The sequence below is a fragment of the Lemur catta genome, chromosome 10 (genome assembly GCF_020740605.2).
Source record: "Lemur catta isolate mLemCat1 chromosome 10, mLemCat1.pri, whole genome shotgun sequence".
Taxonomy (NCBI): Eukaryota; Metazoa; Chordata; class Mammalia; order Primates; family Lemuridae; genus Lemur; species Lemur catta.
This window is the reverse complement of record NC_059137.1, coordinates 88,733,989-88,761,813: the sequence shown is the minus strand read 5'-3', so window position 1 is coordinate 88,761,813 and position 27,825 is coordinate 88,733,989. Positions and strand designations below refer to the sequence as shown.

The window sequence follows — 27,825 nt, the reverse complement described above, 5'->3', positions numbered from 1 at the left end:
GACGGGGCCCTGCAGACACCTGGATCTCGGACTTCTGGCCTCCAGAACTGGGAGACACTCAATTTCTGTTGTGCTAAGGTACCTAGTCTGTAGTACTTTGTTACACAGCACTAGAATCTAATAGACCCTGCATGCCACCATGGAGACAGTACCCTGCCTGGGTGTCTAAGCCCACAGTGGGACCACCACCATTCCTGACCCTCTGCAGGGTGTGACTTAGCTCTGGGATGCACACATGTCTTTTTTCTTGATTCCTAGAACTGGAAGTAGCCCAGGCTGAACAGAACATGAACAGTTTGGTCAGGAATGAACCTGCCTAGGTGGCAACAACTACGGTCCTGCCTCTCTGACAAGTAGAGGTCAGATTTGAGGCTGAGGGCCTTACCTACACAAGTACCCCCCAAAGCCATGGAAACCTGGAAAGAAAGATCTTGGGTTTCCCCTGCACAGAGGAATATTCCTCTGTGCCTTCATCTGCCCACCAGTCACCCGGGGAGGGTCTGCAGGGGGCAGTGCTGTGTTTGCTGCTGAGGGGACAGCCCTGAGGATGACATCCTCCTGGGCTGTGGGACTTTACCAGACTGGGGAAATGACAGCTGTGGAAATGTGCACAAGAGAAAATAAATCCAAGTGAAAATGCAGCAGCAATGGTAGGAAGCTCTATGAAGAAAACACACAGAGGAAATGAGGAATGTACAGGGGTGGGGTGGGAGGAAGTTGAGAGGGAAGCCTCTCTGAGGAACGACCTAGAGGTCAGGTGGGAATTACCCAGGCAGATTCCAGGCACCTCGGGGCAGATGCCCAGGATGGCCTTTTTCCATGCTGTGCCCAGAAGACACAGGAGGCAAACAGCTAGAGGCACCCTGACCTCAGTAAACTAGGCTCCTCCTGGCATTTGTGCAGGTTCACCCCTGCAGACTCAAATGACCCCCACGTGGGCTATAGGGAGGGTCTCTCCAGCCCTGGTTTGCCCTGTTCTAGTGTGTTAATAACAGCATTCCTTTGGATAGCCACTTGGCCAAGGGGCTCTTGTCTATAAACTCACTACATCCAAACATCATAGGACCATCCCAGAAATGGTCAACAAGAAGGATCACTTTCATACCTACCAGGAAAACACAGATGACTTAAAAAATTTCCATGGGGCACTATCACTTCAATGGGTTCTGGAACAAATTGGTTTGATCAGGTATCCCAAGAAGCGGCCCACTCTTAGAACTTCCAGTGCACCAACCAAATGGATTCATCTGTCAAGAAAACACATACCCAACCTTGAACTAGTATCTCCTTTCTGACATCTTCTTTTTCTCAACAGTTATTAATAGTTATCTGTCTCTTGCTCTGGCCTATGAGCTCTATGGAGACAGGAATGTGTCTGCCTTGTTCATTGCTATGAAACCTGCACTAGTTGTGTGCCAACAAAATAACCTAGATGGAATGGACAAATTCCTAGAAATGTATAACCCACCAAGACTGACTCATGAAGAAATAAAAAATCTCAATAGACCTACAACTAGTAAGGAGATTGGGTCACTAATCAAAAACCTCCCAACAAAACAAAGCCCAGGAACAGATGTCTTCACTTGTGAATTGTACCAAACATTTAAAGAAAACTTAACACCAGTCTTTCTCAAAGTCTTACAAAAAATTGAATGGTAGGGAATACTTTTGGGTGTATTTTATGAGGCCATCATTACTTTGATACCAAAACCAGACAAAGATACTAGAAAACTTTAGACCAAAATCCCTTATGAATACTGTTGCCAAAATCCTAAACAAAATACTAGCAAATTGAATTTAGCAGCATATTAAAAGGATTATATAAAATGACCAAGTGGGATTTATTCCTGGAATACAAGGATGGTTCAACATCCAAAAATCAATCTGTAATTTACTATATTAACAGAATGAGGGATAAAAACCTACATGATCATCTCAATTAATATAGAAAAAGCATTTAACATAATTCAACAACTTTTCTTGATTAAAAAAATTCAATAAATTAGGAATAGAAGGGAACTTTCTCAACATAGTAAAGGCCATATGTGAAAAGCCCACAGCTAACATCATACTCAATGGTAAAAAGCTGAAAGTGTTTCCTCTAAGATCAGGGACAAGGCAAAGATAAAAAGCTCTCACCATTTCTATTCAACATAATACTGGAAGTCCTACCCATAGCAATTAGGCAAGAAAGGGAAATAAAAGTTATCCAAGTTGGAATGGAAGAAGTAAAATGATCTCTGTTCACAGATGACATGGTCTTATATCATGTAAGATCAAGATTTAGGAACTCTAAAGAATCCACACACACACACCAATCCAAAAACCTGTTAGAACTAATAATGAATTCAGCAAAGAGCAGGATACAAAATCAACATACAAAAATTAGCTTTGTTTCCATATACTAACAATGAACAACCTAAAAAAACTAAGAAAAGAATTCCATTTATAATAGCATCAAAAAGAATAAAATATTCAGGAGTAAACTTAACCAAGGAGACAAAAGACTTGTACACTGAAAACTAACAAATATTGCTGAAAGCAATTTAAGAAGACACAAATAAAAGACAGGCTTTGTCCATGAATTAGAAGACTTACTCTTAAAAGATCAATCTCTTAAAGGCAATTTACAGATCCGCTGCAAAATCCCAACAACGTTTTCTACAGAAATAATTTTTTTAAGGAAAATCCATCCTAAAATTCATATGGAATCTCAAGGGACCCTAAGTAGCCAAAATAATCTTAAAAAAGAAGAACAAAGTTGAAGATCTCACACTTCCTGATTTCAAAACTTACTACAAAGCTATAGTAATCAAAACTGTGTGGTACTGACATAAAAGACATATAGACAAATGAAATGCAATAGAGAGCCCAGATGTAAACTCTCACATAATGATCAAATGATTTTGGACAAAGGGGCCAAGACTATTTAATGAGGAAAGGACAATCATTTCAACAATGGTGCTCTAAAAACCATATATCCATATACAAAAGAATGAAGTTGCACCCTTACTTTATACCATTTATAAAAATTAACCCAAAATGGATCAAAAACCTAAATGTAAGAGCTAAAACTTGGCCGGGTGCGGTGGCTCATGCCTGTAATCCTAGCACTCTGGGAGGCCAAGGCAGGTGGATCGCTTGAGGTCAGGAGTTCAAGACCAGCGTGAGCAAGAGTGAGACCCCATCTCTACTAAAAATAGAAAGACGTTATCTGGCCAACTAAAATTATATATAGAAAAAAATTAGCCAGGCATGGTGGCGCATGCCTGTAGTCCCAGCTACTCGAGAGGCTGAGGCAGTAGGATTGCTTAAGCCCAGGAGTTTGAGGTTGCTGTGAGCTAGGCTGACGCCATGGCACTCACTCTAGCCTGGGCAACAAAGCGAGACTCTGTCTCAAAAAAAAAAAAAGAGCTAAAACTATAAAACTCATAGAGTAAAACATAGGGAAAAAGCTTCATGACATTGGATTTGGCAATGATTACTTGGATATGAAACCAAAGGAGAGGCAACACAAGAAAAAACAGATAATTTAGACTTCATCAAAATTAAAAACTTGTAAATCAAAGGACACAATCAACAGAGTAAAAAGGCAATCTATGGAATAGGAGAAAATATTTGCAAGTCATATACCTGATAAGGGATTAATATCCAGAATATATAAAGAATGCCTACAATGCAAAAACCAGAAAACAAACCAACCAATTCAAAATTGGGCAAAGAATGTGAATAGATATTTCTCCAAAGAAAATGCCAATCATTGGGGAAATGAAGGTAAAAAACACAATGAGATACTGCTTTACACCCACTAGGATGGCTATTACCAAACATAAAAACCAAAATCAAGCCAAAAACAAAACAGAAAATAATGAGTGTTGAGGTGGATGTGGACAAATTGGACCGCTTGTGAATTGCTGGTGGGAATGTAAAATGGCACAGGCACTGAGGAAAATGGTATGGCAGTTACTCAAAAATATGAAAATATACCAACATAAACACCTGCACTGAAAAAAATATGTAAAAATAGAATTACCATATGACCCAGTAATTCTATTTCTGGATATATATACAAAAGAAGTGAAAGCAGGGACTCGAACAGTTATTTGCACACTGATATTCACAGCAGCATTATTCACAATAGCCAAGGGGTGGAAACAACCCAGTATCCACTGGCAGATGAATGGATAAACAACACGTAGTATATTCATTTAATGGAATGTTATTCAGTCTTAAAAAGGAAGAAGATTGTGACATACGCTACAACAGGGATGAACCTTGAAGACATTACGTTAAATGAAATAAGCCAGTCACAAAAGGGCAAATACTGTATAATTCCACATTTTTTTCTTCCCTGGTCTGTCTGCCCATGATTCCACTTATAAGAGGGTTCTAAAGTCATCAAATTCACAAAGACAGAGAGGAGAATGGTGGTTACCAGGGGCTGGGCGGAGGGGAGAATAGGGAATTATTGTTTAACAGGGACAGAGTTTCAGTTGGGGAAGGTAAAAAAATTTCTGGAGCTGAATAGTGCTGATGGTTGCACAATAGTGTGAATGTACTTAATGCCACTGCACTGCACATCAAAAATGGTTAAAATGGTAAGTTTTATATTATGTACATTTAGCCACAATTTTTTAAAAACCTGCATAGCACTTAGCACACTGAGTGAGTGAACACATAAAACAACAGGAACTGGAACAGGCTAGGCTTAAACACTGGGTAGGAAGGGGAACAAAGCCCGTCTTCCTCAAGCCTGGGCAACAGAGACGCCATCTCCACAATAAAACATTGAAAATATTAGCCTCAGATGCTCACTGCCCATGTGCAATGCTGTAGTCCGGCTGTCACTGGAGCACCAGGGTACAGGGGTGACGGGGTCTACATAGCTTTTGAGCCCACCCACCTTGCGCCTGCAATGTGCCAGGCCGACTGGGGTGCTGAGTGGGGACATCTTCACATTCACACAGCCTTGTGGCTCTGAATGGCAGTGGAGCCCTGGGGAACAGAGGGTGTGGTGGACAGCTGCCGAAGCACAGGGCAGCGCAAGCAGAGGGGCCACGAGTGTGGGGCCAGAGGCAACGCAATACTGAGGGCGAGACACCACCTGAACTTCGGAGACCACTGCCCTCCTCCTCTTGGGGCCTTTCCCTCCGTCTCACCTCTGGACACAAGCAAACTCACTTTGCTCCTTGCCCTCTCTGTGCCATCCTGGCCTCTGCTCCCAGGTCACCTTCTCGGGGGGCATCTCTGCCCACCCCTCTGCCCAGGGCCATTCTGCCTACCCAATGCACTCAAACTTACGTACATATCAACTGTCTCTACTCCAGTGCGAGCTCCAGCAGAGCTGAGACTGCTGAATCCTCAGTGTCTCCAGTGCTGCTCTGCACACACAGAAGTGCTAAGCATAGGAGTGAGAGGAGGAGGGAAGGAGGAAGGGAGGAGTGGAGAGGTGTGTGTCTGGGAGGAGACAGAGAAAAGGGGAAGTCAGACAGAGAAGCCAAACAGAAGGAGCTCACGGGCCCAGGACCTGTTTTGTCCTGCAGAAGGCAGGCAGCCATGGGGGGCTTTGAACAAGAGGAATAACTACAGGTGGGCCCAGCTGCAGATAGGATTGCTCCAGAGGGCAGGGATTGGTGGTGAGTGGGGAGGGAAGACAGCCCTGAATGCCCTCTACTGACCTCTATGAGCTTTCCCAGGCAGGGTCGGGACACAGGCTGGGGACTTGTAAACTGAGGGCTCCTTGCTTGCTCTCTCCTCTTCCCTCTTAGCAGGCAGCTGACCTCTGGCTAGGCATTTAATTGCCTTGAGCCTCAGTTTTCACTTCTGTAAAATGGCACCAATGACACCTATCTAACTGCTGGGTATGTAGTAATCGCCACCATGACCCAGGCAATATGCCAAGCACTTTACAAACTTCTGGCTGAATACTGGTAAAAGCTGTGGAGAACCGAGCCCAGTGCACTGTCCTCAGTGAGCATTTGGTAACTATTGGGTAACTATTATCATTATTTGTAAACAAGGGAATAGAACTGTTAGGAGATAGAGGAATGCCCACAGTCACAGAAGCTTTCCCTGCACCATGGTGGCCTCCAGAAGTTTCTAGCTTCCTCAGGGGTGAGGGCCCTGCTCATCTGACCACTTTAGTACTGCTGTAAGGACAAGGGAAATTTTGCAGGTACCTGGGCAGCACCCACCCTCTGGGCTCTCTCTGGGCCTCCTTTTAGACATTCACCTTCAGGATGAGCACTCTTTACCTGCACGAATTCACGCCAGGGTGTTAATGGTGGATGATGGCTCAATAGTTATTCCTTCCCCAGAACCATAGTACTAAAGAACCGCCTAGCCTTTCACCGGAGGAAGGGAACCAGAGGTCACAGCTGGAGTTCAGGTAGGGAGGCCTTATTGTGCTCCATCCTCAACAGCTCTGAGGTGGGAGAGGTAGGGGTAACCCTCTCTCTCCTCTCTCCCTCCATCCCCAGCTTCTTTTTCCCTCCCTCCTCTTTCCCATGCTTGTGCCCCCTCCCCCAAGGCCCTGCCATGGGCAGTGTCCTGAATCAGTGGCTGAGGGAGGGTGGCAGACTCTGAGGGCAGATTTTGGCTCAGTAGGAAGGAGGACCTTAACTGAGCCTCCTGCAGTGGAGCAAATGGCCCCTTGGCAGCTGCAGAAGGGGGTGGGGGTGAGGGGAGGTGGACAGTGAGGGAGGGAGCGCAGGTCAGGCCCTGGGGCTTCTAACTACCCATGTGGCCCCTGCCCAGCACCAATGCCCAAAGGATACAGCAGCTGGGGAGGGGGCAGAGGAGGGCCTCCGATAGTGCCCTGAGAAAAGATCCCTTGAGCACACCTCGGGCTTCTCCTCCCCACTGGGGGCTCAGCGCCTGGGATACAGAGGCCAGGTCTCTGGACTGTCCTCCCTACCCCTTAGGTCATGGGCCTGGGGGGCTCTAATTGGGGTCCTTGGGTGGCTCAAATGCCAGGTAGCGCTCTCTTTACAGAGCAGACCCACCTTGCCAGCGCACTCTCGGCCCTGGTTTTTGTCCTCCTCTAAGGGCTGAGTATCGGGGAAGTCCACGGGATCCTGTGAAGGGCAGCAGGCGTGCCCAGCCAGGACTGAAAGGAAAGGAGAAGTTGCATGGAAGCCAGAAACTCAGTGGGGGAGCGCGGGACGGAAGGGAGGCCAGAGCCCGTGAGGCCAAGGAGGAGGAGGAATACGGCAGGACCCTGGTGGGGTCGGAAGAAAGTTAGGGAGGGCCAACTAATTGCTTCTCTGCTGTGCGAACGAGGAGGGACAACCTACCTGCTCTCATCCTGCACCCCGGGGGTCCCCCCAGCCCATCTTCTCCCCCGGGGCTCCGCCCACCTTCCACCTCTGGGCCCCCCAGTCTACCTTCTCCCCCAGCAGGTTCCCTCAGCCCACCTTCAGCCTCGGGGTTCCCCAGCCCACCTTCTCTCCTGCGAAGCCCTCGGCTTGCCTTCTCTCCCGGCGGGTTCTCCCAGCCCATCTTCTCTACCTGGAGGTTACCCCGACCCACCTTCTCCCCCGACGGGTTCCCCCCTCCCCCGTCCGCCTTCTTCCCCGGGGGGTCCCGGCCCTTCTCTCCCGGAGGGTCCCCCAACCCACCTTCTCCCCCGGCTGCGTCCCTGCTCCGCCTTCTCCCCCGGCGGGGTCCCCCAGCCCGCCTTCCAGGCGGCGGGAGCGGCGGCCCAGGCCGGCGGGCGGAGGCGGCGCCACCCGGGGCGCTGACGTAGAGGCCGCTCGGCGGCCGGGGGTCCCTTCGGTGGGGCCGCGGCTCCCCGCCCGCCGCCCCCGCGCGTCCATTCCCTTTTGTGTCCCGCGCGCGGCCCGTCCCCCGCGCACACTCGCGCCCTGCGCCCCGCGGGCCGGCGGGCGGCTCCCGGCGCGGCCCCTCCAGCCAGCGCGCCCGCATTGTGTGGACGCGCCCGGCCGGGAGCGCGCGCGGGGGCTGTCGTGCGCCCCCGTCTCCGTCCCCTCCCGGCCGCGGCGCCGCCTGCGCCCCGCCGCCTCCGCCGCCCCCGCCCCGGCCCGGCCCCCGGCCCGGCCCGGCCCGACCCGGGCAGCGCAGCGGCGGGGCCGAGCGGCGGCGCGGCGCAGCAACATGGCGACGGTGCCGGTGTACTGCGTCTGCCGGCTCCCCTACGACGTTACCCGCTTCATGATCGAGTGCGACGCCTGCAAGGACTGGTTCCACGGCAGGTGAGCGCGCGGTGGCCGCCCGGCCCGGCCCCGCCAGGCCACCGCGCCCGGCCGCGTCCCGCGCCCCGGCTGCGCGCCCGCAGGCCCAGCTCGGGGACGGGCCGCCGCCGCATTCCGAGCGCTCGGGTCGGGCCGGGCCGGGCTGCGCGCCCTTTTGTGCCCAGGGCGGGGGCGCCGGGCACGGGGCCCGCGCTGGGCGCCCTTGGCTGCACAAAGCGAGACCCGCGGGCCGGGAGGTGGGCTTGGGGCGCGGGGAAGTTGGAGCGCCAGGCCCGGGCCCGGCCGCCTGACAGCGGGGTCGCGGCGGCCGCGGAGGCCGGGCACCCGGAGGGAGGCCCAGGCCCAGAGCCCCCGCCGCCTCCTCCCTGCGAAGTTGCAGGAACTTTCCCCGCGCGGGCTCAGGGCTGGCTGGGCCGGGAGAAGCGGGCGCGCAGCCCGGCGCGGGTCCCCGGAGAGGCGCGAGTGGCGGGCTCTGCCGCTGGCGGGGCTGAGCGGCCGTGGGGGCGCCGGCGAGGTAGTGGCCGGCGCGCCCACCCTCCGCCGTGGCCCGCGAGCCCCCCTGGACCTTGTCCCGGCGGGCAGGATCCCTCCCGGGCCCCGGCGGAGCCACTGGACCCGGCAGGCCTGCGGGGCCCCAGGCGGGAGTGTGGTGACAGAATAGTGGCCGTGTGTGTATGTGTGTGTGTGGGGGGGGGGTGATTGTGTGGTGGGGGTGGGGGGTGCGAGGAGGGGATTGTGGCTTTGCCGCCGCCTCCCTGGCCTTCACCTTTCCCGGTTTCCCTCCTCCGTGTTCCGGGCAGGGACGCTCTGGTTTTGACATGACATGCCCTGTAAGGAAGACGGGGAGGGGAGCAAGGAGGTAACACTTGGAGACTCTGAAAGCCCCTGCCCTCTTGCCCCCTCTTGCCCGTGGCCATGACCTGGCTCTGTGCCTAGTTTTCAAAAGCTGAGGTCCCTCACCACCCAGAAGTAAACGGAGGAGGAGGAAGAGGAGGTGATACTCATGCCCAAACTGCTCCAACAGGTTTTCTGGCGTTTGACTTTGCCTGTGGGATGTGTTTGGACCTCAGGAGGACTGGCCAGGGGCTAGCCAGTGCTGTATGCCCTCAGGGCCTCAGATCTCAGACCCCCAGGAGCAGGCTGGGGGGAAGAGAGGGGGTGTGTGGTGGTGAGTGGTCCCTGATGCTCCCTCCAGAGAGAAGACCCCTCTGTGGGTTCTGACTGTGAGTCTTCAGGATTGGCCAGTGGCCCCTTAAAGTGGGCTATGGCCTCTAGTCTAGTCCTGCCAGTTTACATGTGGGGAGCCGGGTGGCCAGGATGTGATGGGGCCTGCTCATGCCTGACCGCCCTAGGCCTGAGTCCCACCTCCATGCCTGTAATGGGATACAGGGAGGAGGGCATGGGACTCTGTGGGGTAGGGACACCCGGCCTCTCAGGCTGCCTTCCTGGGGATGCCCAGGGCTGTAGAGACCCCTCAGAGTAGGGGAGACTGGATGTGAGTGCTGAGCTCTGCCCAGAACAGGGCTGCTCTGCATACCCCCAACTGGCAGCCATGAGAAGAAGTTCACAGCCAGACCAAGGTGGGAGGGAGCCTCTACAGCGCCTCAGATCCAAAGATGCTGAGAAGCTGGCCCTGAATAGCGCTGAAAGTGGTAGGACCTGTCCCTTCTCCCTCATCCCCACCAGGGCCTGGACTTGGCAAGTAGTCACCCCTGCACACCCCTGGGCCCCTGTGCCAGCCCCTGCCACCAGACTGAGGAAGGTGAGAGAGCTTGGGAGGCCCTTTGTCTTGCTGCCCAAGGGGATCCCCTGGGAAGGGAGGGCTAGTTCCGAGATAGACTTCAAGGCCAGGGAAGACCCAGGACTGAGGGGCAGGTGGGGGAGAGGGGGCTGAGAGCTGGCGGAGGGGATGGCGTCATTTGCCATATTGGCACAGGCAGAGGCAGGGGAGATGTGACCAGTCCTGACACCTTGAAGGAGGGTGTTTTGGGGAGGCTTTTATCTTTTTATTTCTTACCTGAGGTCTTTGATTGGATCCAATATAGGCAGTTGATCAGCACAGATTCATTTTCACCTATCTGAGGTAGCCCTGAGGTCTGAAAGGGACTGTGCTTCGCCTTGGCTGTGGGAGGCATTTTCTTGTGCATCTAATTAAGGGGCAGTTGCCAAAGAAGAAAAAGCCTCCTGGTGTGTCTACTCCCCTGGGTGGCCCAGGCCAGGAGCTGCGATGGGGAGAGCATGGGGTCAGGGGTTAGCATGGCTCTCACAGCCCTGGGCAGACCCCTGGCCGCTCTCAGCATCACTCCTCTGGTCGGTAAATGAAGGCGTGCGGCCAGACCTGTGTTTCCTAACCTCCAGGTTGTCTTGTCTGACCCTTGATGAGTCTTTCCTGATCTTTGTATCACCTGTACTGTGATTTACTGCCTACTTAACATTTCAACTCACTTTTTAAAAGTTTGCATATTTTTAAGCTTTTCATTTTGAGGGAATTTTACATTTACAGAAGAGTTCCCCAAATAGTACAGTTTCCCTGTATCCTTCACTGTGCTTCCCCGAAGGTTAACATCTTACCATAGCCATAGCCGTGGTACCAGTGCTAGAACGCAGAAGTTACACTGGTGCAGTGCTGTTAACTAAACTACAGACTTTATTCAGATTTTTAAACCAGTGTTCTCCTCCTTAATGTCCTTTTTCTGTTCCAGGATTCCGCATTGCATTCAATCCTCATGTCTCCTTACTGTGGAGAATATTTCTTTTAAAAGGAAACTTCGTATCATTCCCTGAAATAGAACATTAGTGTAACTTGCCATACACAGTAACTGTAAAAATAAACACATAACTGTTAAAGTTAAAAAGCCTGCCTGTCCCACCTGTGGTCACATCACATTCCCCTAGCCAGCCGCGTTTTCAGGAGAATGGGAGAGAGGGTCTCGAAGTCACCTACACTGACAGTGGCTGTGTCTTTGCTTTTGGCAGCTTCAGCAGCCAAGAACTTGTTTGGGACAGAGCTTTGGCCCTTTCTGGGGCCAGACCTTGCTTCTAGGCTGAGTCTGCCTTCTCAGGGACTCTGAGTGCCAGAGTGCCCCTCCCAGCATTCTTGGGGGGGCCAGGGGGAGTCCCTTGTTGGGCTGGGTTAGAAAGAGTGGTCACCAGGGGGTGGGGGAGGCGGAGCACTGTGTTCCATCCTGGGGTCGTGCATTCTTCATTCCCTGGAGGGATAGTGCAGGGTGGGGGGTGCCCTCCTTTCAGGCCCCCACCCCCGCCCCCACTGTCCCTGGATGTGTGACATACTTGAGCTGCCTCTTCACCAAGTCTTTGTAGGAATCCTCCTCCAACCCCATCTTGACCTTGGCCGGTTGCTCCTGGGGCTGAGGCGCCTCATTAGCTCAGCAGGTCTTCCCTGGCTCTTAACTGTGAGTGCAGCCTTGACTTAGAAGGGATAGATTTTGCCGCAGGACCTGGCAGGAGGCAGCTGGAAGCTAGTCATCTTCTGAGAGTGCCTTGTCCGCCCCAATTGGCAGGGATATGTGGCCCTGCACAGGCATTGGGGACCTGTCCTCTTCTCTCAGGGCTCCCACTCTTGTGCAGAGCCCAGGGGCCATGCAGTGTGGTCCCTTGTGCCTTTCTTTGCCTTCCATCTGGAGGACGGAAACCACACCCCCTGCCCTCCACCCCTGCCTGCAGCCGGATGGTAGATGACCTGGCCTCTTACCTTGTCACCAACTTGATTTGAAGAATTTCAATCTCTGGGAAATAAGAATGATTCTATTAATATTAAAATATTAAACATCCTTAAATGGTAGCTTTCTGGCCCTCTTTCAGTTGTTTGTTCTGTTGGACTTGAAAAGTTTTTGGAGGCATTATTAGTAAAATTGACTTGAAAGCTTGAAAGCTATGCAGGTCATTTCAGTGACAAAAGTTTTATTTATTCCTATGTAAATATTTGTTGGGCATGTATTCTGTGTGGGTTTCAGGCTGACTCTGAGGGGTCTGGGGGTAGCCAGGCAGATCTCTTGCCTCTTACAGGGTTTCTTCTTCAGGGACCCCAGACTTGTAGATGGAGAGTTTCACGTCAGTCTGGTGGGTCCTGCTGCAGAGAGGTGAGTAAGGCCTTGTGGGAGCAAAGAAACAGGGGTGGGGTGGGCAGCAAGGAGGCCACATGGGGAGGGCTATAGGTGTGTCAGGGACTCAGCTTCTCTGAGAAAGGCAGAGGAGCCTTTTGGGGGGGCTCTGAGCAGAGGACGGGTGGGAGCAAGCTGAGGCTTTGACAAGTCTCTCTGGCTTCCACGGAGACACTTGAGGACAAGGGCGGGGCAGGGAGCCAGAGTGAGGTTACTGCCATTGTCCAGATGAGAGACAACAGGGCTCGTACTGGGGGTTGGGGTGGTGGGGATTAGGGTGGGGAGAAGGGTCTAATTTCTGGAAGTGCTCAGAAGGTAGAGCAGACAAGGCTTGCCTGGCACAGCTCCCTCTGATTCCCACGTGTCCGTCTGCACCTCCCCTGCCCTCCTCCCAAGGACCCTGTCTCTGTGTCCCTCTCTCGCAGGGCTAAGTTGGCCTTTGTGGGCTCTTGTTCTGTCCACCCAACCTTGAGCTCCTTGGGGCAGAGCCACGTCTGAGGTACCTGGGGACACGCTTTGAGGCTTGTGGCCATGCTCAGCAGGCTGGCTCTCTTGTTGGCCAGCGGAGTATGTATGCCAAAAGGGAAGGAGGTCCCACGAGGGGTGAGACACCAACAGAGCTTACAGTTAAATCCTGGAACCTCAGATGCCTGAACACTGGGAGAAAGGGCTCTCGCCATGGAGCCAGCATTGTAATGTATTTAGGAATAACGATTAACCATTTTAAAACAAGGAATTCTCCCCATGTGAGTTTTCGAAGTAGGTGGGAGGAATGTCCAGCCAACTTCTAGAGTGTAAAGCAGACATGCCTGTCTGGGGATGCTTTCCGAAAGAGGCGTGTCTGGAAGGAAGCAGCTTGGTGTGAGCCTCATCTTAATTGACAGAATGTTTGCTTCTATTGAAAATATTTGGCAGAAATGTGCTTGGTATCACCCTCTGGACTGGAGCCCACATTTGTTTTGGGCCACCTGGGTGTGGTGTGGCTATAGATGACCTGAGAGCCGGGCAGAGGTTTGGGATGCTCCGTGTGGACCCTGCCACCCCCATGCACCCTCTTATCTTTGGCCATGCCGTCACAGTGCATCCACACATGCCAGGTCCTTGCTTCCAAAAGAATGAGCGGATTTGCTGTTGGGAGTAAGTATGGGCCAGAAAATACATGTTCCGTGATGGAGTGCACTGGAAGAATCTAACTCCTAAAATTTAGGGCATGGATAAAATAGTCTGTTACTTGATTTTTAAAATTATGTGCTAATCATTTGCTGCAGAAGCTAACATTTGGACAGTATTTAATGCCTTAGGGGCCATTATGCATTCATCATTTTTGGTTCCCATGTTGACCATGGGTGGTAGGTAGGGTGGATCACGCTGTCATCCCCATTCCCAGCGCTGTGACAGAAGCAGCCAGGGGAGGAGTCGTGGGCTCTGTTGCATGCAGGTCTCCTGACTCTCATAGGTGCACTCTGACCTGCAGCAGGTGGACGCAGTCGCCTCCAAGAGGGTGCAGGTGAGGAGGTGGCATCTGGCTTATGTTATTCTGGCTCAAGGGCCTGAACAAATACCGGGTGTTGATAACCGCTCGTGTCCTTGGTTGCAACAATGCAACATGCCTGGAAACGTCACAGAGGAAGGCCGCAGGTGATGCTAGGTAGTGAGTGGGAGGTGGTTCTCTCTCCAAGTGTTGGCCTGCAGCAGCCCTCCTGTGTCTCAGTATACCAGGTGTCCCTCAGGGTCCCTCTCACTGCCGTGCCTCCACCTCTGCATTGCTCCTTCTCTGTCTCCTCCCTCTTCAGTCCCTTTCTCCTACCTTGATTCTCAGCTTTTTGGCTTCCCGGCGGGTGGGTACCCTAGCTGTGGGCTCTGCAATGGGACTTGGCCCCTATTCTTTAGGGTGTAGGTCTGTTTACTGTTTGCTGGACTCCCCCTGCCCTCCACCAAAGTGCTGGGTCATTCATGGAGAAGCATATTAACATGTTTAGAATTCTAGCCAGTGACTGGCTTGGATCTCAAAGAATAAGAACTGAATGTTTTTGTGGTATCTGTCCATGTCTGTCGATTCTTTCCGAGTGAGGTGTGTCTTGAAGGAAGCAACTTGGTGTGAGCCTCATCTTAATCATTCAAGTGTTTGCTTTTATTGAAAATATTTGGCTAAAAATGTGCAAATGGAGAAACCAGCCTTTTATACTTTTTTGAAAATTGAGGTAAAATTCATATAACATAAAATTAATCATTTTCAAGTGTACAGTTTAGTGACATTTTAGAGCATTCACAATGTTGTGCAGTCACCTGCTTTATCTAGTCCCCAAACATTTTCACCCCATGTAAATCCCATGTCTGTTCAGTAGTCACTCCCTTTCTTCCTCTCTCTTCATCCGCTGACAACCACTAATCTGCTTGCTTTCTCTATGGGTCCATCTATTCTGGTGATTTCATATTTCATATAAATATACTCATACAATATGTAACCTTTTGTGTCTGGCTTTTTTCACTTAGCAAAATGTTTTTTGAGCTTCATTCACATTGTAGCATGTGTCAGTGTTTCATTGATTTTTGTGGCTGAATAATATTCCATTGTATGGACAGACCACAGTTTAGCCATTCAAAGTATGTGGGCATTTGGGTTGTTTCCACCTATGGGTGTTGTAAATAGTGCTGCTATAAACATTTGTGTACAAATATTTGTTTGAACACCTGTTTTCAGTTCTTTCAGATGTATACTTAGGAGTGGAATTCCTGGATCATATGGTAATTCTATGTTTAACTTTTTGAGTAACCAACAAACTGTTTTCTACATGGGCTACACTATTTTAAATTCTCACCAGCAGTGTAAGAGTGTTCCAATTTCTTTAATTCACACCAATACTTGTTGTTTCCTTATTTTTTTTTTTTTTACTGTAGCCATCCTAGTGCATGTAAAGTGGTATTTCATTGTGGTTTTGACTTGCATTTTCCTGGTGACGAAAGATGTTGAGAACATTTTCACATGCTTATTGGCCATTTGTGTATCTTCTTTGGAGAAATGTCTATTCAGGCCCTTTGCACATTTTTAAATTGGATTATTTGTTTTTTTATTGCCGAGCTGTAAGAGTTCTTTATATTTCCTAGTTACTATATCCTTGTCATATACATGATTTACATACATTTTTCCATTCTGTGGGATGTGTTTTCACTTTCTTAATAATGTCCATTGGTGCACAAAGAAAGGTTTTTAACTTTGATGATGTCCAGTTTATCTATTTTTTTCTCTTGTTGCTTTATGTTTTTGTTGCCATATCTAAGAATCTGTTGCCAAACCCAAGGTTGTGAAGATTTACTCCTATGATTTCTCCTAAGAGTTTTATAGTTTTAGTTCTTATTTTGGGTTTTTGATTCATTTCCAGTTTATTTTTGTAATGGTGTGAGGTAGGAGTCCAACTTGATTCTTTTGCATGTAGATATCCAGTTGTCCCAGCACCATTTGTTGAATGATCTTTCTCCATTGAATGATCTTGGCAGCCTTGTTGAAAATCATTTGACCATATACGCAGGGTTTATTTCTGAACTCTCAGATCTATTCCTTTGGTCTATATGTCTCTCCTTATGCTAGCACCACACTGTTTTCATTAGTGCAAACTTGTAGTAAGTTTTGAAAGCAGGAAATATGAGTCCTCTGACTTTCTGCTGCTTTTTCAAAATTGTTTTGGCTACTTGGGGCCCTTTGTAATTCTATGTGAATTTGAAGATTGGCTTCTCCATTTCTGCAGAAAATTTTGATAGGGATTGCATTGAGTCTGTGGATTGCTTTGGGTAGCATTGTCATCTTAACAGTATTAAGTCTTCTGATCTACAAACATGGGAGTCTCTCTATTTATTTATGTCTTTAATCTCTTTCAGCAACATCTTGTAGTTTTCAGTGTGTACAAATCTTTCACCTCCTCTGTTAAATCTATTCTTAGGTGTTTTATTCTTTTGGAGGCTATTGTAAGTGGAATTGTTTTCTTAATTTCTTTTTAGTGTTAACATGAACTATAAAGAAAAAAAATTTCTTTTTCGGATTTTTTATTGCTGTTACTTTTATCTTTTTTTGTAATCATCTTTTAACGTGTGGTGACTAAATTTTCAGAACCACATATGTGCAGGGTACTGCCCACCCCTAGCATGCTCTTGATATTCATGCACGTGCTGCTGTGTGCACACTCCAGATGCCATGTGGCCAACGCATGCCTGTGGAGGAAGAGGGTGGCTATCTTCCTTTTTAACCATGAGTATTTTTTGAGCCTCTGCCTCAGATGCTGGGCTAGGCATATTTTGAGCATGTGTGGGACCCCTCTCCTATTGTGTATGGAGTCCCCTTGTGTAGGTCTTCATCTCCTTTCCCTGGTCGCCATCTTCCCTAGGGGCTGCTTTTCTGGCTGCATGCTTCATTGCTGAGGAAGCTTTGGTGGGGCAAGCCCAGGATTCTGGATGCTTGGGGTGGGGACAGCCAGCATAGTCTTGGAGCAGTCCCAGCTGCTGCATGTGGGCAGTACATGGTTTCACTGGTCTTCACGCAGCTGAGAGTTTGGTGGGTTATTCCTATCAAGTGGAGAGAGTGTGTAAAGCCCTCACTCATTCTTGTCCCTGACACATCATGGGCTGGGCATGGGGCCCACAGTGTTGGACAAGCATGAGGGTCTGATTGGCCTTGGAGAGTGTTCTGGGACCAGAATCTGAGCTAAGGTCCAGTACATCCACCCCTGCAGCAGCTACCCTTACCCCACCGTGGCCTACAATTCCAGGTCCCTGTAGAACAAGCAGTAGCTCCGCAGACTCTGATACTGTACAATCTTCTTGTGGCTTTGTGACCTTGCCCCATGTTTTACCTTTCCCCTTAGTATACCTCATCAAGGAAGATTCTTTGTGTGAATCTCCAGGAACGCTTGGGCCAGGGGGATGAGCACTAAGGAAGTGCTTCCCAGGAACACCCGGGCTAGTCTAAAGGCAGCATCATTGGCAGGGCATGATGCACGCCTGTGGCCCCAGCTACTCAGAAGGCTGAGGCAGGAGGATTGCTTGAGCCCAGGAGTTTGAGGCTGCAGTGACCTATGATTGTGCCACTGTACTCCAGCCTGGGCGACAGAGCAAGACCCTGTCTCTAAAAAAATAAATAAAATAAAAGCAGTGTCAAGTGGGTCACAATGCCCTTCCCTGGCAGGCCCCCACCTCACCACCTTCCTGGGCTGACCTGCCTTTGCTGGACTGATGGTACAGATGGATTTGGAGGTTCAGGCTTATTTTCTTCCAGGAGAGACTAAGGCCTAGAGTCCTGAGACACTTGGCATCCTGGGGCAATTTAGAAACTGCAACCTGAGCTAGTCTGCCTCCTGGATGAACACGTCCTGGGAAGGGGTGAGGTGGGGTTTCGGGAGAGCTCCCCAGACCCTGGGGGAGGGAGGAGGACCCTGTGGCCCTGCATGAAGCAGCATAGGCAGCTGCAGTGGGAAGCAGGAGGGGCTTTCACTAAACTCCTGCTGGAGTCAGCCAGTTATGAGGATTAGTTGCCATTGGTGCTTGTGCAATCTCTTTCCTGAAAGTGGGCAGAACTTGGCTGACCTCTGCCCGGCTGCTTTGGAGCTGCAGCATGTAACAGAGGTGCTGTAGAGCCAGGCCAGGAGGGGAGGGGCGTTTCCTGCCACTGTTTGCACCCAGTGCTGGGCACTTTTGGTGGGCTCCCCAGTAGGCCTAGGACAGGGTCTGCTCAGGAGAAACCAGCCGGGGAAGGGCCAGCAGCCCACCAGGGGCACCCAACAATAGTGGTGCTGTAGCGCTTTGCCCCAGCCTGTGGCCCCTACTCCTTCCACTCTAGCCAGCTTGGGCTGGATTGGAACGGTCTGTGAGAATTTGTACTACTCCTGGCCATGCTTGGTGACTCTGTGTGTCACACATGAGGAATCCTGTGTCTCAGAAGGGCCCAGGCATCCTGCACAGGCCACTCTGGGAGTCAGGAGGTTTGCCATGGCTGAGCCTGGCTCTTCATTCATCAGCAAAGGAGTCTGCCTGTCAGTCTGTCCCTCCGTCCATCTAGCTGGTGGTATTTCCTGAGCACTTTGGGGGCCCAGGCTCTGTTCTAGGCACTGGGACAGCAGTGAGGGTCCCTGTACCTGTGGGCAGCACGCACCAGCACCAGGCCCTGTAGGCAGGGCTGAAGGATGTGGCTGGGGCAGGGAGTGGCTCTGGCAGGTGGGCATGGCCCAGAGGTGACACAGAGTGTGCTGTGCAGGAAGGGCAGTGTGTCACCAGCCCCCGAGTGAGAGGAGATGCTGTGGGGGAGGTGCCTTGGCCTGTTGGCCATGGGTGGGAGTTCACATTTTATCCCCAGCGCAGTGGGATTGGGATGGGGTACAACATTCTGCAGTTTACAAAGTTCTCTCAGAGTGCTGTGCGCGGCATGGATTATAGGGCAAGATGGAGGGAGACCAGAGATTAGGGGCTGACAGAGCCCTGGGATGAGGCATGATGGAGCCCTGGGTGAGGGATGATGGAGCTCTGGGTGAGGGATGATGGAGCCCTGGCTGAGGGATGATGGAGCCCTGGGGTGAGGCATGATGGAGCCCTGGGTGAGGGATGATGGAGCCCTGGGGTGAGGCATGATGGAGCCCTGGGTGAGGGATGATGGAGCCCTGGGTGAGGGATGGTGGAGCCCTGGCTGAGGGATGATGGAGCCCTGGGTGAGGGATGATGGAGCCCTGGCTGAGGGATGATGGAGCCCTGGGTGAGGGATGGTGGAGCCCTGGCTGAGGGATGGTGGAGCCCTGGCTGAGGGATGATGGAGCCCTGGCTGAGGGAGATGGAGCTCCACAGGGTGGAAGAGCTGGACAGGAAGGTGTCTGACCCTGCCACCCTGCCTGCCAGGCACTGTTCCTACCCTGAGCTCCACCGGTGCCCATGGGAGGATGGAAACACAACTGCTGCTTGGCCTGGAGGTTCTCACAGTATACTGTCATCATGGGACCCTCTTGACCCCAGGCTGTGTCTCGGTAGCCATCCCTCTGGTCTGGCAGCCTGGGCCCCTTGCTTGGTAGTTGGCCCCTACCCTGCCTCGGCTGTCTGGGCCCTAGCTGTGCAGACAGAGAAGCGAACGAACAGCACTGGGTGATCTCCCTGGAGGCCTCAGCGAAGGTGGGCTGGGTGCCTGGGCGCTGAAGTGTTTGTGAGTCTGGCAGCAGCTGGGTGGGGACCGGGGTGGGAATAGAGCTCTGAGGACTTGTTTACCTGGGTTCCCACCTCAAAGCAAGCACTATCCACCTGACCAGAGGGGCAGTCTGGGCTGGGGCCTGGGGCCTGCACGTGTGGTCCTGGGCAGGCAGGCCACTTGCTCTCGCAGGTGCACGCTGGGATAAGGTCTGTCTTTGCGCCCAGTGCTGGTATGGGGACTAGGGGCTGTGGGGTAGAGGGGGACAGCTCTGGGTGAGCTCGGGAGTTGGCCAGGGTTAGGGGGAGGGCATTTCTAGCCTGGGGGCTGAGTGAGAAATGAGTCCCCAGGTCACACTCAGCCCTTCTCGGAGTTAAGCAGGTAATGAGCATAACTCCCTTTGCATGTTGCAGAGCAGAGATCTGAAGGGAGGCGTGGTCTGAGAGGCTGCAGGCTTTCCCATGGCCCCTTCCCCACTCCTGCCATTCCCCTACCCCCTTCATCCCATAAACTCTTTGGAATCTCTGTCTGTGGCCCTGAAGGGAATGCCAGGAGTGAACCAACAGGATTATGTTTAGGGAGGGAGTGAAGGGGAGAGGGACCCTGGAGACAGCAAGAGGGTGAAACTGCTTTCCCAGGGGCCCCAGGCCCAGGGTCTGTGGGCACTGTGCCCGGTCGTGACCTGAGACGTCTCCTTTCTCCTGTTCCTTCCATAAAGCAGCCATCCCAGCCCCAGCCCTCGGAAGGAACCAAGCACTAAATGAAAGTTTGGAGAAGGAAGCTTTATAAGCGGGCAGATTTGGGTTCAAATTCAGAAAAAACTTTTTAATAATTGAAACTGGCCCCAAACTGGACGCTGTCTAGGGAGGCAGTGTTTGGGACAGACCAGGTTTCTCAGCCTTGGCCCCATGGGCTCTGGGCTCGGGATCCTGTGGTGGGGGCTGTCCTGCATGCATGGGATGTTGGGTCCTGGTCTCTGCCACCCGATGCCAGGAACACCCCCACCCTGGTTGTGACACTACCGGTGTCTCCGTACATTGCCAGATGTCCCCTGTGCACCCAGTTGAGGGCAAGAAACAACCTTCTGCTGAATATTTTTCACCTTTTTCAGGTAGAAGATTGAACTCAGTTACCCCCTTGTCTTTTCTTATATTGATATTTATTTTCATAAGCAATGAAGTCATTTATTCATTTAAATTATTTTGCAAATAGAACACATTAGGATTATTTTGCAAATAGAACACAAGCACGTGGTAAAAAAAAAAAGTGGGGTGGGGGGAGAGCAAGAGAGAGTAGGAAAGAATATGCAGTGAAAAGCATGACCGGTCTCCCTGTCCTTCTCTCTGGCACTGAAGAGAGTCCAGCTCCAGAGACGCCTCGTGTGTTTACAGCCACCCCCTTTCCCTTTCCTGACGTGAGCGGCCGTGTGAACGTGGGTCTGCACGTGACGCTGGTCCCCTCGCTCACCCTGCCAGGGCTGGTCCCCGTGCTCACCCTGCCAGGGCTCCAGCAGAGATGCCCCAGGATGCGTTTTACTTGACTCCTCCCGGCTGGCTTGTGGCTCATTTCTCGTCTCGGACTACTACAGTATTGCACGCTGGCCGTCCTGGTGTGCATGTTTTTGTGCATGCATGCAAGTGTATCTGCTGGGTAGATTCCAAGAAGTAAAGTTGCTGGGTTGAAGGAAACAGCACTTCAGATTTTAAAATCACCAGCTAGGTTGTACCTACTTCTCTACACACTGGGCAACACTTTTTCTGAGCTTCTTGATCTTTGTTAATTCATCCTGGAGGGTGAAAACCAGAATCTCACTATGGTTTCAGTTTGCAGTTATCTAATTATTGGGCCCACTCACTTTTAAATCCTGTCCTCCCTAGAGTTGCAGGACTGTGTCAGTGGCCCTGATGCTTTCTAGTGAAGACAGCAAGGGCAGGCTGGTGCTGAGAAGTCAGATGAGAAGGAGCCCTGCTCTGCTGGGTTGGGGACAGGCCCCTCCTTCCCTCCCCCTCCTACCCCAGAGCCGCTCTGAGCCCGGCGAACCTCCAGGGCTGGCTGCCTCCTGCTGCTCACTCTGTAGAAGTGGCAGCTCACCTGTTTGCTAAGTATCCTCCTCCTTTTGACTCCTGAAGTGAGGTCAAGCCTCATTTGCCTTATTTTCCCTATAAAATTCTAACTTTAGAATTGTTTTAGATTTGCAGGAAAGTTGCAAGCATGGTACGGCTCTGCACGCCCTGGCCCCGTTTTCCCAAAGGTGCACATTGTACACGTCCACAGCAGGAGCCAGTGTCCCTTAGCACCAGCAAGGCTGCAGGCTTGCTCGGGCCACGGCCCTCACCGCTCCTTGGCCCCTGTGGTCCCTGCAGTGGCTTCGCAGATGCCCCTTGTCCTGTGATCCTGGCACACTTGAGCAGCATTGGTCAGATCCGAACATCCCTTTATGGTGAACGTTCCTCGGAGGAGCCACTTCTCCCCAGATGCCCTCTCGCACCTCCGGTGGCCCTGCAGCCCCAAGTATGGGCACCCTGACAGCTCAGGGCGCGCACTGTGTGACCCTGGGAAGGATCTGGTGTCACTCAGCCAATGCACTCTGGGCGAGGCCCTGCCGCGGTGGCCGCAGCAGTGGCGAGACAGGCTCACCCACCGTCTGCGGGGACACAGGATCCCGAGTGTCCCGCCACACACCGTCTGGCCCTGATGGTGGCTGTGATAACCACTGATGATCACAGATGCGTTTTCCTGGTTGTGGTTTCTTCCAGATCTCAAACCTGTATTATTTTATTGAATTTTAAACTACTCTTTGGAAAGAAAAGACATAATTGAATTGGTCTTTTGAATCTCATCTCTGTTAAAAGCCGACGCCAGGCGAACAGTTTGGGCTCAGCCCGGGCTGCCCTCCAGGCCCTGCGTGAGAGGACACTGCCCCTCTGCGCACCCCCCAATAGGACGCGGGGCTGGGGGAGTCTCAGGGAGCAGGCTCCTCTTTTCACAAATGGGAAACTGAGGCTGCACAGGGAGTTAGGAGGACTTTGGTCTCTGCCTCCTCCCGTGGCCTCGTGTTCTTTCCCTTGTACCATTTTTTCTCTGAAGGAAATCACTGTAACAAAGTTCAGCTTTGATCCTAAGAAGACCCATACCCTGGGCAGGGGCCACATGGGTGGGGTGCCCTCCGGGGGCCGGGCAGGCCTAAACTAGCCCTCACAGGGCCAGGCTGGAAACCTCTTGGCTCCTTTCCTGAGGAAGGGGCTTCCTTTGGTCCCAAACAGCACGCATCTGAGTGCAGGGAACCCCTCTGCCTCTGGCCTCTGTGAGTGGTGAGACACAGTGTCACGCAGCTTTCTTGACTGGGGAGCCAGAGGGGAGAGGCCTGAGCCAGCGTCCTCAAGAGCCCAGTGCCCCACAGTGGGACCCTCACTCCCGGGACACTCGGGCATTGCTCAGGGACCTCGCCCCGTGGCCTGCTCCTCCTCCCCTGTGGCCTTGAGGTTCTGATTTGGGGATGATTGTGGGATTACACACCCACCCAAGGGCATCGCTTGAAAAGCCAGTGCCTTCCTCAGCCTGCTCTGGGCCCTCCTTTTCCCACCAGCCCTGGCGTGTGTGCGTTTGACTCTTTACCCAACGGTGGTTGTAATTCTTGGCTTTACCCTGGACAGCGTGGTCCTGCTCTCGGGGGTCCCCAGTCCTGCTACCTCATGACAGGTGGCAGGGCCAGGGGCTTTAGGTGGGCACTCCCAGGAGCCCCTTCCCACAAGGGCCTGTTTCTGTTCCTGACCCGCTGGGATTCTAGGCTCTCCTCAAACTCCTGGGGGATCCCTGTGAAGACAGTTGGCTCTGCTGGGGTCCTGGTCCCCCACTGTGGGAGCAGGAGGACAGTGCCGGGCAGTCACATGCTCTGTGCAGGCACATCGTTCACGTATTTGGGGAGCACAGTGTCACTGCCCCCCATCACTAACCTGTTTAAAATTATCTGCATCCCCTGCTTAGTTACTTAAGCAGTAGGTTCTTGGTGAAGTTCCCTTAGCAACACTTGGCAACCTGCAATTTTTACCAATTGCTTGGTGAGAGAATTCTCTATGGCGGTTCCTGAAATATCCTGTCTGCCGGGTGGAACTTAGATGAGACCTAATTCTTGTGGTTGCTTGGTGAGAGTGTCTATCTGCCCAGTGTTCGGAGCCTCTATCCCGAGCAAAACAGGAGTGCTCTCCGTCCCTCCGTCTGTCCGTCCCTCCACCCCTTGGTGGGAGTTTCCCGAGTTGTGGCTGAGGTATCTGAGCTGGTGTCTGCCCCCCACTGCCTGCTCTGTAATCACAGCAGTATCCCCATTTTGCAGATGAGAACACTGATGCTGGGAGTGGCTTAGGAGCCTCAGGCAGAGGCCACTGAGGAGCAAGGTTCACTGTTCACCTGGCCGCTCTAGAGAGGTCCCAGCTGGTGCCATCCCGGAGAGCTCTGTCCTGCTCCAGGCCCAAGAACCTGCAGTCATGCCCTGGGGCAGTCTGGGCAGGGCTCTTCTGAAGGCCCTTGGAGGGAGGGGCTCAAGCTGCTTTTGCCCATCCAGGTTTCTATACCCTAATTTTTGCTTTCTTGTCCTTTATGACATTTTTTTAAAAAACGGACAAAGAACAGATACTAGAATGTTCCAGCCCCACGGAACTTTGGAGCTTATCAGATGCAGCAGCAGCATCACCTTCCCTGGAGTTGTTAGGAGGGGCCTCCTTGATTTCTGCCTTCTATTCCAAGGCTGCCCCCTGAGGGTAGCAGCAAAGAGCAGGTCCTCAGCACCCCCTCAGCCACACCTCCAAGCACCTGCTAGGTCAGTGTCCTCAAGGGCATGGTGGGGGCTGAGGACAGAGGCTCACCTCCCTTGGTCTAGGGTCCTTATTTCTGTTAATATGACCTCAGACTGTATTTGCTCTCTGGTCAAATTTGTCTAATGTCTCTGAGGCTTTTATAGAGATAGAGTGCTGTAATTCCCAGCACTTCCCAAAGGAGGCATTTGCTCTACATCTGCATACAATTAGTTTCCTTAGAAACCGCTGGACTAAGTTCCAAAACCAGCTTCTGGTTTTTAAAGAGACCAGGCCCTTTATCTGGAATATCTGCCAAAATCCACTATAGCAGATTAAAAATGTGTGAAGAGACATTTTGAATATTCATTTAATATATCAAGAATACTACACTGTTGAATCCTAGAGCTGAGGAGATATGAGTAAGTGAATTAAACTGACTTCACACAATAGAAAACTACGCAGTCACCAACGATGACCTTTACGACAAAGCCTTAGTGACAAGGGGTAGTGTTTACGATAGAACGCTGAATGAAACACTGTACGCATAGTGTGGTAGTTTGTGTCAGTTAAAACAGAGAACAGGCTGGAAGGGAACATGCTAAAATGTTAAAGGTTAAGATTATATTTTTCCTACCACTTTCATACTTTTATACTTTTCTATACTTTCCAACTTGTCTTCCTGGAGCATAATGTTACTTTTATAATCAGAAATAAAGTGAGCCAGGAAATAAAATTGTCAGAGCTTAGTTGTCATAGTTACATTGCCTGGGCTCCCGTGTTAGAGAGTTTATGGACTGTGTGTTTTATAGACACTGGGGTTTGATTAATTCTCCCCGACATCCAGTGGTCGGCCCCAGGCCTCCTGACCCTGAAGGCTGGGGTGGGGTGAAGTGTCTCTGCCCTTCTAGCACACTCTCTCTTCTGATGTGACCGCCCCCCCATGAATGTATATTAGCTAGCCTGCAGCCAGTCCACCTGCCTTGCCCAGAGTCCCCCGAGGGTCCCTGTGGACAGGCAGGACTTTGACCATGAGGCTACAGGTAGAGTTTTCAGTTGAAAAGGGCCCTGCGCCGTCAGCCCCTCCCCTGCTTTGGGACCATCCTGAGGTGGGGGCCTCCTATTTCCAGCCTCCTCAGGCTGATGGGTTCCCAGCTCCTGAGTCAGGCATCCCCCATCCGCCCCCCTCCATGAGCAGCAACCACTTCCCAGGGCAGCAAGGCTGTCCTGCAGCTGTCACCAGCTACTCTTCCTCACCCTGACTGTCTGCCCTAAGTGGTGTGAACTAAAATAAAATCTTAAGGCTCACCCCCCGCTGGCTGACTGAATGGAACCCCTCTTGGTCAAAGGAATATCCTAAAACTAAACTGCCTGCCACGAGGAGGGAGATCAGACATGCCTCATCATGCCCCCCTCCCTTCTTGGGGACATCCTTTGTAACCCATTAACAGGCCTAAGCATATGCAAGACAAACCTGCAGGTCCTCAATTTACACAACAAATATATGTCCAGTTCCTTGTCCCTGATAACAGACCTCCTTATCTTAAAACATTCCAAGCCTTTAGACAAAGCTTCATGTCTTTAACAAATACAGGTCAAAGAATATTTAAACCCACCTATAACCTGTAAGCCCCCCCTCAACCTTTGAGATGGCCCACCTTTTTGGGCCAAACCAATGTATGCCTCCCATGTATTGATTTATGACTTTACCTGTAACCCCTGTCTCCCTGAAATGTGTAAAATCAAACTGTAACCCAGCCACAGCGAGTCCACTTGCTCAAAGCTTCTTGGGCGTGTCTCTGGGTCATGGCCCTCAAATTTGGCTCAGAATAAATCTCTTTAAAATTATTTTACAGAGTTTGGTTTTTTTCCGTTAACAGTGGGGATCTAAGCTTGTAGCCACCTGTGGAGGACCCCACAGGCCCAGTGTGATCTGGGTTCCCTCTGGCATGTTCTGACATTGCCCTCTTGCCGAGTGGCAGCTAAGCTCCCAGTCGCTACAGGAGGGGGAAAGCAAGTCGAGACCTTGTACCACAAAACATGTGCAAGGTACTTGGGGTTGTGAGTGAAGGGGGGCCCTTGGGGAGAACCCGGGGAGCAGCAGCCCTACCAGACAGGCTGAGGGCCTGTTGCTTCCAGTCTGGAATATCATTCCTTCCGAGAGATTCCTCTTGCACAGGGCTTTAAAGGAGTAGTTACAGCTACTCAGGTACTTACAGATGCTAAATAATTACTAATAGGTACTCGGGCACTTATAGACACTAAAGAAGTACTTATAGATACTCAAATACTTACAGATGCTAAATGATTACTTATAGATACTTGGGTATTAATAAGCATTAAATGATTACTCACATATACTCAGGTACTTATGGGTACCTGATTGCTTATGGATACCCTACCTGGAGGCAGAGAGCAGGGAAACATAAAGTCAAAACATGAGAAGCCACTTTCAGTTGGATTTACTTTAGGAATGATAATAAAGAATTTCTGAAAGTATAATGTAAGCCTTGAGAAATTTGGGTTTGGAGTCACAGAAAATATTTTCTGGCCGTCTTCATTGTGTGTTCATTTGACTGGACCGTAGTGCCCACCAGCACGTCTGTGTCGTGCGTGGCAAACCCCTCACAGACCGAGAGTCGCGTCTGTGAACAAGGGTGAATGTGGCTGTGCGTATACCCACTGGGGACTTGTCCTCTATAATTCGAGTGTGCACACAGCTGGTTTGCAACTAAATATGTTCATATCCAGAGTTGCTTTGCTCTTGGTGGAACTTCCCTAACGTGCTAGACCTGGATTTCCTGAGGTGGATTTCATGAAACAAAAAGTCCACATCCTGGTGTTAATCCCTTTCCTTATTTTGCAGAGCAGGCTAATTTATAAGCATCATGTTAATCTTAGTTTTACTTCTGTCTCACAGGCATGGGTGATACTGTAATCGTTCAGATTTGATAACTGAATTCTTGTGTCCACGGCAGCCCACAAGATGGGACATTTCCCGGTTGCCTGACTGTCCCTGGGCATGGAGAGCCGTCCTGGCTCCCACTGCTCCTGGTCTTTCTGTTTAAGCTGGCTCCTTCTCTCCGGTGTGCTGGGTCTGCAGGCACTTGAGGCAGGCCGGGTCGAGCGAGGGGGCTGTCTTGGGAAGGTGACTTCAGCCCAGGATGACGCCTTTGCACAGCTGTGGGTCCAGAGGAGGTTTCTGTTTCTCTCAGGATGCCTTGTGCCCACTAGTGGAGGGGAAGTTGCGTGTCACCTGGCCTGCAGCTGGAGTGGAGCTGATCGATGAACACCAAGACTGCAGCCTCGCTGGGGCCCGTGCATTTTTCATCTAGCTCAGGCCCAGCGCCGGGCCTGGCCAGGATCAAGGCTCCATGGGTGCCTGATGCATGAAGGAAGGAGAGCTGCCCAGATGCGTGCTCACTGGCTGGCTAGCATGTACCTTGACATCTTGCTCCTAAAAACCTGCACTTCTTGAATATGGTGGACTTCCCTGGGGGGCCAGGTTCATCCAGTGGGAGAGTGGGCCCCCAGAGCCTTCAGGGGCCTGGCAG

At 51.5% G+C, this 27,825-nt stretch overlaps 1 protein-coding gene across 3 annotated transcripts in view; it reads left to right on the top strand.

Moving 5' to 3' along the window:
- The first annotated feature begins 7,924 nt into the window (after positions 1–7,924).
- PHF2 (PHD finger protein 2) overlaps positions 7,925–27,825 on the top strand; it is a 95,862-nt gene continuing 75,961 nt past the window's right edge. Inside the window, exon 1 of one of the 3 annotated variants that reach the window (XM_045562199.1) lies at positions 7,925–8,213. In XM_045562199.1, coding sequence (XP_045418155.1) covers positions 8,116–8,213 — 98 coding nt within the window. In that variant the 5' untranslated portion in view covers positions 7,925–8,115. The remainder of the gene's footprint in view (positions 8,214–27,825) is intronic. The other 2 variants (XM_045562198.1, XM_045562200.1) reach the window with 2 other exon arrangements.